This window comes from Crocuta crocuta, unplaced genomic scaffold (assembly GCF_008692635.1).
Source record: "Crocuta crocuta isolate KB4526 unplaced genomic scaffold, BGI_CrCroc_1.0 scaffold95, whole genome shotgun sequence".
NCBI lineage: Eukaryota > Metazoa > Chordata > Mammalia > Carnivora > Hyaenidae > Crocuta > Crocuta crocuta.
Window position 1 is genome coordinate 7,891,980 of NW_027530971.1, and position 10,569 is coordinate 7,902,548.

At 58.4% G+C, this 10,569-nt stretch overlaps 1 protein-coding gene across 1 annotated transcript in view; it reads left to right on the plus strand.

Annotated features, from left to right (window-relative positions):
• Positions 1-4,373: 4,373 nt before the first annotated feature.
• Positions 4,374-10,569, plus strand: part of COL27A1 (collagen type XXVII alpha 1 chain) — a 127,526-nt gene continuing 121,330 nt past the window's right edge. The window contains 4 exon segments of the mRNA XM_077769771.1: positions 4,374-4,448; positions 4,555-4,706; positions 5,495-5,565; positions 9,062-10,569. The exon segment at positions 9,062-10,569 is cut by the window's right edge and continues 37 nt beyond it. Of these exon segments, the coding sequence (XP_077625897.1) occupies positions 4,374-4,448; positions 4,555-4,706; positions 5,495-5,565; positions 9,062-10,569 (1,806 nt within the window).

Sequence of the window (10,569 nt, forward strand, 5' to 3'; positions counted from 1 at the left end):
GTGCCAGAGTGAGTCACTGAGTGTGGGGGTGTGTGGGAGTGAGTGAGGATGAGAGTAGCCCTCGGGCCCCTAGGGACTGTGGCTCATGCTCACTGCCCAGGGAACTTGCTCCCTTTCCATTCTGCCCCCAGGATCAGAGGACCTTCCCAAGAGGCCGGTAGGGACTGTGACTCCGCCCTACCCCTCCGTGCCCCGCCCCCTCTGAGCTGGAATCAGGGGGACAATCCCCCCCTTCTTTCCCATGTCTTGGAAAAAGCTGGCTGGCTGAGATTCCACCACCCCCCACCCCACCACACACACACACACACACACACACACAGCACCATTAAGCACATTGCTGACTCATTTTCTCCAGAAGACCCTGTGCCAAGGCAGATGCCAGCGGTTGGGCAGAAAAGTGGTGCCAGGCGAGCACCCCATAGTGGGGCCCCAGCTTTGGGCAAATGGGCAGTCAAGCCACCCTGAGGCCCAGCCTCTGCCTTGCCCTGTCTGGCGGCTGCCCTCACCACAGCAGTGCCCCAGATGCTGTGCCCTCTGGTTGTGGCTGGCCGTCCAGCTTTGCCCTTCTTTCCTTCTCCCAGACCAGGCTCCGGGACACTGCGGAGCACATCTCTGGCCTCGCCTCTCCTTCCCTTTGCTCCTTGTCCTCGGACACTCCCCTTCCAGGTGCTCGCATGCCTGCTGTCCCTCAACTCTTACCCCAACAGCCATCAGCTCCCCTCATAGTGCGCTGCGCGGGGAGAGGGGGCTGCCCTCCCCGTGTGACCCACCCTCTGTCTCTCTCTCCGAGCCCATCTGCCTGTTTCTTCGTTGGCATCGTCTCCTTCCCCGTCTCTGTGTGCGGGGACCCGCTGGAGCCGGCAAGCTGGCCCGCTGCACTGACGGGCCGCCTGGGTCTGCGGAGGACTGAGTACCTCTGCAGAGGCAAAGCACTCCCAGCCCCACCCCTTGCGTGGCTGCCCTCGTTCGGAGGGAGTCCTGATTGCCTTGTGAGCTCGGGCAAGCCCCTCGCCTCTATGCTTCTCTTCTTTCTTATCCACACAGCGGGCATCTTCGTTCTCAGCTAGCAAGGTTTTGGGAGGGCTCATGGGGTGCCGTGCTCATCAAGGGCTTAGGACAGGGCCTGGCATGTACTACGTGCTCGATAAATGGCAGCTGTTACTTGTATTATTATTCACTTCGTCTTGAATGGATGTGTGAGTCAGCTGGAAAATTCTGGGCTGCATCCTGTCCAGACGGATGACCTGTCTGTGTTCCCGTGGAGGGGGTATCAGGTGTGAAGAGGGGAGCCCGGGTGTGGCTTTCTGGGCACGTGGGGACTGACCAGTCCACGGAGGCTGCTGGGACAGGCCCCTCCCCTTTGCTGTTCTGTGGTCCTCGGGCCGCCGTACCCCACGGAAGCACAGCCAAGCCCGGAGTTCACGGGGCTGCTTTCCTTGTGTGTGTCTTAGTGCCCTGGGTCTCAGCTCTGAGCTCCTAGCGGTCATGCAGGCGGCAAGGGTCTGTGAGATCCTGTGCGTTCCCAGGTGACAGGGATGGAGAAGCGTGCAGACCAGCCATCGGTTCTTGCAGCCCAGTGGTCCAGGAGTAGCCGCGGGCGGTGTGCGGGCAGAGGGCCTTTTGCGGGGGCAGGGGCACCTGGGTTCCCTTCTTGGAGGGCCGTGTGGCCAGGCTGTACCTCCAAGGTCAGGATCCCTAACTCCTCGCTGCTATTTCCGCTGCCTCCTACGCGCGCTGGCCCCTGGGCTCTGGTCTCCCGACATTCTGGAGCCCTGGGTTCACCGAGCCAGGGCCCACAAGTCAGTGGTGAAAACAGAAGTTGGGAAGAACAAAGCTGTGGGCCAGCGCAGGCACTAAACATTATTAGCAGTAGCCTAAACAGCACTGGAACGGGAGCAGGAGAATCGGCCGGGCCTCCCTCTGGGAGCCAACTTTCCAAGCCTGGAGCTTACTTAGATGGCTTGCTGCCTCCTCGGCTGCATCTCTGCCTCTGTTGGTAAAGTCTGGGACTCTGGTCCCTGGCAAATAGGAAGTCCCTGTAAGCCTCCAATTTCTTCTGCATGAAAGACAAGTCAAGTGAGACGACTGTCTGCTAAGTAGTGGGGCCGGACGACGTGGGTCACGGGCACGCTGTGTGGTTTTGGACAAATCGCGTCCCCTCTCTGGGCCTCAGTTGCCCGTCTTCACAATAAGGGGAGGGGACTAGAATCTGGCCTCTAGATGATCTCAGAGGACCTTCTCCCGCTGTATATTCTCACTCTTTGGCGGTGTCAGAGTCAAGTGCACATAGAATCCAGGTGTGGGAGACTGGTTGCCTTGGTCAAGGTGAACGAATGGAAAGGCACATACTTTCATAACAGGCCTTCAGGGCTGAAGTTCTTGAGTTGGAAACCATGGTGTTGGGAAGCTTAATTAAAGAGAAGATTCTGATCCCATTGCCCTAGTGAGTCTTCTTCCTCATGACCTTCAGGGATTAAAAATATTTCCCCCATGTGTCTCTCTGAAGTGATCACCTTGGCATAACTGCAGCCATAAAAGTTGACTAAGGACACGTGTGGCTCTTACCCCTTCTCCTCTTCACCCAGCCTCTCCCTAGCAGCTTGGGAAGCATCTTACACAGGGTAGGTAAGACCCAATATAGCGAGGGACTCAAGGAGTGAGGGCTTGTGCTTGGAAAGGGCTGGGAAGAGAGGGTGGAAGAAAATGGGGTAGAAACGGGCTTGTTGGAGCCCTGGAAAGTGAGGGGCAGTGTCCTCTGAGGAGTCATGCTTGGGAAACCTGAGCTCACTGGGTCCCCTAAGTGTGGGGACTGCTGCTGGACAGAAAGCACGCTCAGTGTCTTCATTGTGGCACGTCTCAGACCCTTTGGGGTGCAGTGAGCTGTGCCCCGGGAATCGGCAGTACCGGGATGCAGCTCTTCCCCAGGTGATCCGGCCCTGCTTCCCTGGAGTGTCTCCCAGGCGCACACGGGAAACTGTACTGAGGAATTATGACCCCAGAGCCTCCCCAGGGTGACCTTGAGGAGGGACCTACTCTCCCCAAGCCTCAATTTGTACCAAATCAAACAGAGCCTCCCCCCATTTCTTTTCAGGCCCAACGAGGAGGCTGCCATTGGCTTCCAGGGGGCAGGTCATGTCGGAAAGGTGGCCTCTGCTCTTCTTCCCTGGTGGCGCCAGGGCAGCTAGGCACTCTGACCTTTAGTCATTGCTAGCGGTATGCTGGAGGCGAGGTCTGCGGTGGACCGGCCCCGTGAAAAGGGCATTTTCACAGCGATAGCAGCAGATCAGAGAGGATGAGGGGGAAACTGACGATTATCCAGGACCAATCCTGGAAAAAGGCAGAGGGAGGGAGGGCCTTTGGGGGGTTGCTTTTAAAGTCCGGAGTCCTAGAATACAGGTACAATGTATTCCTTCTACAAAGGTATGCTGAACGTTTACGACACGCCTGCCAGGTGCTGGGAGTACAAAAGGGAACAAGACGGATGTGTTTCCTATCCTTCAAGGACTTGTTCTAGAAAGGGAGACAGGAACGTAGGCAATTAGCCCACATGGGGTACTGGCTGTTGTGAGGTATGTGCACTGGGCCGTGAGAGGGGATGCCCAAGCTGGAATCGAATGCATGTGTGGGAACTGACCAGGCTAAAGAGAAGTGTTAGGAGTACTCGGGAGCAGCATGTGCAAAGGCCCAGAGGCTAGAGAAGGCTTTCAAGACCATCATCAGCATCTGAGTGCAGCTAGTTTGCCTTATGCTGCAGCTAACTGAAGACCCAGTTCAACATGGCTTATGTAAGGGGTGTTAATTACCTCTCGTGTCAGGAGACCTAAAGCAAAAGCAGCAATAGGCTTGGCTACTTCAGCATCTCGAGTGTTATCAAACAGCCACTCTTTTTCCATTCTGTCATCCTCAAAGGCTCATGGAGCTTGTTAGCCTCATGTACACAAAGTGGCTGCAACAGCAGCACATCCCCACTCAATCACACACACAGGTTAGGAGAAAACCTCTCTGTCCCTTTGAAACACTTTTCCAGGGGCCTTAAGAGGCATCCCTCACATCTTATGGGCCACATTTGGGTCATGTATGCATGCCGAAACTGGTCACTGGCATGGCAAAAGAAATGCCCAAGATTGGCTTGGACCTACCCGGATTTATCCAGTAACCTCTGAAATCTGAGCCTCCCCGAACAAGAGGGGAAGGGGGGAAGGCCATGGGTAGGCAACCACCCGTGTCCTTCACAGTGCCCAGTCAGGATTACTCTTGATTACAGTTGCAATTAAATTGGAGTAATTGCTATTAAATCAGAGGGTGTAAACTTGTTTCCCAAGGCGCCCAGGATGCTGGGAAGAACGTGGGGCTCCAGACATCAATTCCAGCAGATGGGTTTCCTGGATTACGTGATTCCCCGGAAACGTGCCATTCTAGCTTTCCTCCTGGAAACAGATCCTGGGCCTGTGCGTCCCAGCCTGAGCCCTCAGCACCCGCCTGTCTCGGCTCTCTCCGCCTGCATCCCGGCCGGCCGTCTTTGGCCACGTGCCGCCCTCCCCTTTGCCTGTTCAGGGATCAGATGCCCCGGGTGGCTTCGGGTGTCGCCGGTGGCTGCTCCCACAGGAAGGTGAAATCGGATCGCTGCCTCTGCCCATCTTGGCAGGAGCCACCGAGCGGAGCATTAACCCCTCAGGGCCCCAGAGTTCAGGGGCAGCAATGACGGTGTAAGGAGCACTGCTGTGGCTGGCGCCAGGCCGAGCCCTTGACATGCATGAGCTCATTTAATCCTCACGCCTGGCCCGAGAGATCGGGAATGTCGGCCGTGTGGCAAAGCAGGAGGCAGGCTCAGGGAGGCTGAGTGACTCATCCAGGGTCACACAGCTGGTAAGCAGCAGGGCCAGGTTTGCACCTGGGTCTGCCCGACTGCCCACGGTGACCTCTGTTCCTCTGTTCTCTCTCCTCCCTTTTTCCATCAGCGTGAAGCCGGGTGGGTGGCTTCGTAGCACATGTTGTTCCTGGTTCAGGGCTCTTCTCCTCCTCTGCCTTGTGTCTGGAGGGTAGTTCTCATTTCTTTTGTCCTTTGAGATGTCCATCATCCAGGTGTATCAGTCTGGTGTTCCCACAGTACAGATGGGGAGACTGAGCCCCAGAGATGGCAGGGGCGGGCCCCTGGTGGCCTAGGGAGTCAGCAGCAGATTTGAAGCTGGGCCCTGGGTCTCCCGGCGCCTGGGACAGGGCTCCCTGCCCTGTGACCTTGGTTCATCGATCTGTAAAAAGCCAGGTTGTATTTGGACTGTATAAGCAGGTCCTCCCCGAAGAGGTTGCCCTGGAAACCGGGAGTGTGGGCTGCACAGGGGACAGGGGGTCCTAGAGCCTGGTACCTTGCTTCCGCCTCCCATGGGTGAGACTGGGGGACCCTGGGGCTGGGTGATCCCCTCCCGGCTCCCCAGCCAGATCCGGGGCCTGAGGGTGGAAACTGATGCCGCATCTGCTTGTGTCTTCCGGTCTCTAGGGGGTTTCTCTTCACCTGGATCTTAGTGTCGTTTGTCTGTCACCTGGCCTCCACCCAAGGAGCTCCTGAAGGTAATCCTCTCTTCTCTTTGTGCAGGGGGAGACCAGGGAGGGCAGACGGGACCTGAGAACACAGGGCTAGGAGACAGCAAGACCCCTCACTGGAACTCACTGCCTCAGTTTTCCCATCAGTAAAATGGAGCCCATCATTGGCAAACTCCTTCCGGGCTTGAAAGAATCCCATTTAAAGTTTTGTGCAGGGCAGGAAGGACTCTGTGCAGAAATGTGGAAGGGCGACCCTGACTCTTTCTTTCCTACCCAAGGTATGGGGGGGGCGGCGTGGGCAGAACTGGGATAAGTCACGTTGGCTCAGTCAGCCCCCAGTCGTCCTGATTTGTCCAGTGGTTATACCAAGAACTGCTGGGGGGAGGCACGAAGGCCACAACTTCCTGCTCTTCCCGTGAGATCCTGCTCTTCCCTACTGTCCCTGAGGAGCCGGCCAGGGGGCCAGAGCGGCGGTGGGCTGGCGACACAGCTGCCTGTGGAAACCAAATCCTCTCCCACATCTGTTTGTCACCCAGCCACGACGCCTCCTAAAATAGCGGCCCTTCCCCCTCCTCCATGCCCGCCCGTGTGCCGGGGCGGGCGGCCGGGCGCTCTCAGAGCCCCTGTGGCCTGACCTGGCCGCCGGCAGGGATTGGGTCCCCGGGAGGGGAGGGCCGTGCCCGGAAGAGACTCCTGCTGCCCGGCAACATTTTGTGCAAATGTCATATTTTCCGAGCTTGCTGTTTCCCCCACAAAGTAGGTGAACAGCTGTCCAGAGTCCTGAGTCAGGCGATGGGGGGCGGGGGCTGTCGGGGAGAGGCCGGAGCTGTGTGGAGCCAGGTTTGTGTCATAAAGGGATCTGGCTGCGGCCAGCTGGCTGGGTCCTTCCAGCTCGGCGTCGGGCTGCCTTCATTCTCCTGGCCCCTAGCTCCTCGCCCCTGGATCTTGGACGTGTCTTCACCCCGCTTTCTCGCTTGTCCGAGGGGCTTTAGCTCAGTACAGCATCGTGCTAAGAACAGAGACCCTGGAGCCAAGTGGCCTGGGTTCAAATTCCGGCTGTGCCTTTTATTATACGCTCTGTGACCTTGGGCTAGTTATTATAGCCAACTTTTCTGACCTTTGTCTGTGAAGGGGGGCATTATAAACAGTACCTTCATCACAGATGAGTGAAAGAGTCAAGAGAGAGAGTACATGTAAAGCACTTGGCTCATAGTAAGTGCTCAGCAAATACTGGCATCTGTTATTGCTGTCGATTCTATTATTTAGTTGAAAACTTGGGTAGGAACAGTCCTTCTCTGTCACGTCAGAGTCTTCCCTAAGATGACCACCTCTGCCAGCTCCAGGTGTCCGAGTTTGGGGCTTTGCCCTTGACCTGCAGACAGCCTGCAGGGGAGGCCTGGAGACTGGCGGGTGTCTGTTTTGAAAGGACGCTGAGGGAAAGCTCATCAGTGCCGCTGGGCCTGGCCAGCTGTCATTTCCCTGGGTGAGCGTGAGCAGCCGGAAGCCGTGGTGCTTGAGGACATGTCGTGCAGTCCTGGGGTCCTCCGGGGGCTGCTGAGATGGGCCAAGGAGAGGGAAGGGTGGCTTCCTGTCCTCACCTCTTCCCCAGCAAGTGCCTCCTCCTTTTTAAATTGTTTGCAGTGAGTAGCGTTTTGTGATACTAAGAACGTTTCAGTGATTCAAAGGTGTGAAATACACTACTACCAGGAGAACCTTGGAGCAGTGGTTTGTTTCACGTCAGGGTTTGAGGGGCACACGGAGGTGGGAGAGAGGGGGAATTGGAAGTGGGATGAAGGCCCGCAGGTCCTACGGAGGAATCAGGGTCTCTGATTGAAGCCAACCCGAAGAAGCAGCCTACCCTCTAGAGTTCTTAGAACGTCCTTAGCACTTTGTGGCCACTTCCAGGTCTGGTTTCCCTTGTCTTACAGGTAGGGAAACTGAGGCTCAGGGGTCAGGAAAAGACTTGCCTCGAGGTGTCCGGTGTAGGCCATGGGTGAGGATTGGCTAGGAAGCCCGGGAACCCTATGATGTAGGCGTTCTTCGCTGCTTCGTTTTATGGCAGAGGGAACTGAGGCCCAGAGTCCAGACTCACAGTGGCTTTGCCTGGCTCCGAAGCCTGGCCTTCTGACCCCCACCCTTCTATCTGTCCGTCCATCCATCCATCCATCCATCCATCCATCCATCCATCCTTCCATCCATCCATCCATTCACGTCACAGTTGTTAGCTGAGGACTAAGTGCCATGTGACGCATTCAGCCTGATGGACACCCCCATGGACCACACTCAAGGGTTAGGTTGCTGCGTTCAGGGGTGGGGAACCTGAGAACCCGTGCTAGGCCCCAGTTCCAGAGGCAGCCTCTCCTCTCTGGCTTCTGCAGACACTGGCAGCCCAGCCAGCTAAGGGACGTCGAGTGACCCGGCGAGAGGCAGGGTCAGGAAGCCTTTCCATACACACCCTGGAAGCCGTCCCTTTGCCTTGGCGAGCCCCACTGATGTAATTACCGGGCAGATGTGACCTGGCCAGGCCACAGTAGATGTCCGAACGGCTCACCAGAGGACAGAGCTTGCAGGGACGCCCCTGCTCTGTCCAAAGCGGCACAGGGAGGAGGGGACTCATTGGAAATATCCTCTTCCTTCCGTGCACAGAGCAGCTTCCCCGGCCTGCTCTGGCCAGAGAGAGACCTAGAAGGTGGGCAAGGGGCTAGGGAGGTTCCTAAAGGTGGTGAGACCGGTCAGGCCCACGGGACATCCTTACCAAGCTCCGGTGACACATCCATTCCTGTCACCCTGCTCCCTCACTCAGGGAACTGCTTCTTGGAGGAGATGCCTTTTGAGGCAGAGAGAAGGGGAAGCTTGTCATGTTTGGTGGCCTCAGACACTCTTAGTGCTAGCATGTGGTGATGATCATTATTTTTGGTATTAACAGCTATCATTCGAAAGTGCTTATTTTGTGCTAGGCTCTTGCTTTCAAGTGTATCCTCACAACAGCCTTCTGCGTTTGGTGCTACTATTATCCCATTTAACAGGTGAGAAAACTGAGGCACTGAAGTCACAAGTGAACTCAGGAAGCTTTGCTCCAGGGTCTGTGTCTTTTTTTGTTATTTTTTTAATGCTTTATTTTGGAGAGAGAGAGAGAGAGAGAGAGAGAGAGAGAATGGGTAGCGAAGGGGGCAGAGAGAGAGGGAGACACAGAATCTGAAGCAGGCTCCAGACTCTGAGCTACAAGCACAGAGCCCGACGTGGGGCTCAAACTCGTGAACCTCGAGATCATGACCTGAGCCAAAGTTAGATGCTCAACCAGCTGAGCCCCTCTAGGCGCCTGGAGTCTGCGTCTTAAACTAGTATATGCAGCATCATTCGGCCAGACAGGGAATAGGTTCCAATCCTGTACTCCCAGCCGCAGGCATGGGCCACCGGGCAGCAACGGGTGACCCGTCCTCACTGGGTCTGTGCACCGTGCAGGGGTCTGGAGCTGGAGCAGGCCCTGACCCCGCCCTCTCCCGCCTCTGCCCACCCTCTGCAGATGTGGACGTCCTCCAGCGGCTCGGCCTCAGCTGGACAAAGGCCGGGGGTGGCCGGAGCCCCCCGCCCCCGGGGGTCATTCCGTTCCAATCAGGCTTCATCTTCACGCAGCGGACCCGGCTCCAGGCCCCCACGGCCGCCGTCATTCCCGCCTCCCTGGGCACAGAGCTGGCTCTGGTGCTGAGCCTCTGCTCCCATCGGGTGAACCATGCCTTCCTCTTCGCCGTCCGCAGCCGGAAACACAAGCTGCAGCTGGGTCTGCAGTTTCTCCCCGGCCAGACGGTCCTCCACCTGGGGCCCCGGCGCTCGGTGGCCTTTGACCTCGACATGCATGACGGGCGCTGGCATCACCTAGCTCTGGAGCTCCGTGGCCGCACGGTCACCCTGGTGACAGCCTGCGGGCAGCGCCGGGTGTCTGTCCCGCTGCCTTTCCCCAAGGACCCAGCCCTCGACCCCGAGGGCTCCTTCCTCTTTGGGAAGATGAACCCGCACGCGGTCCAGTTTGAAGGTGCCCTGTGCCAGTTCAGTATCTACCCTGTGACGCAGGTCGCTCACAATTACTGTACCTACCTGAGAAAGCAGTGTGGACAGGCTGACACGTACCGGCCCCAGCTGGGACCCCTCCTTCCCCGAGACCCTGGCGCAATCTTCACCTTCCAGACCGACCTTGCCCTGCGAGGCCTGGAGAACCTGACCACTGCCGCGCCAGCCCTGGGGGCACGGCCGGCAAACAGGGACCCCAGGAGGACTGTAGTGCCCGCCACCCCCACCCAGCCCCTCAGGACTAGCGTCGCAGACCCTCACCGGCGTGCTGCAGCCGGGAGCCCAGCGCGGACCCCGCCGTCACCTGCCAGGCTGTCAGCCAGTGAGGTGCCCCCAGCTCCCCATGCCGGTGCCAGCACACCTGTCCAGCCGTTGCAGAAGAGCACAGCCGCAGGGAGCCCCAGCAGTCACCCAGCTAAGCCCTCGGCCCCTCCTCCTTCAAGAGGCCCCGTCAAAAGGCCCCGCCCCACCCAAAAGGCCGCTCGGCCTCCCTTCTCGAAGGCAGCGCCCCCCACCACGAAGCCGGTGCCATCTGCCTCCCCCCTACTTCCCGCCAAGGCCTCCCGGCCCTCCGTGAAGCCAATCGCGAGGACCCTTGTAACGCCCAGACCTCCGCTGCCCAGTGCTCGGCCCCTGCTTCTGGCCACGGGCTCCTCCAAAAAGCCTTTCTCCCCAGGGGGCCAGAATGAGGCCGCGATGAGCCATCATGCCGGCGGGCCAGCTGCTGCCCGCACCAGCGCCACCAGGCCTCCTCAGCCCACTGTCCCGTCCCTGTCCCCTGCCCCCCGTCCTGGCCCTACAAGGCCCGCTCCACCGCCAGCCACGTCCTTGCCGCCCGCCCTGGCTCCTGGCTCAGCCCCCTCCAGGACCAAGACACCCTCTGGATCAGAAGCCACGCAGAAAGCCAGACCCAAGAGCAAGGCCCGGAAGCCCGTCCCCCTCAGACCCGGGAAGACAGCCAGGGAT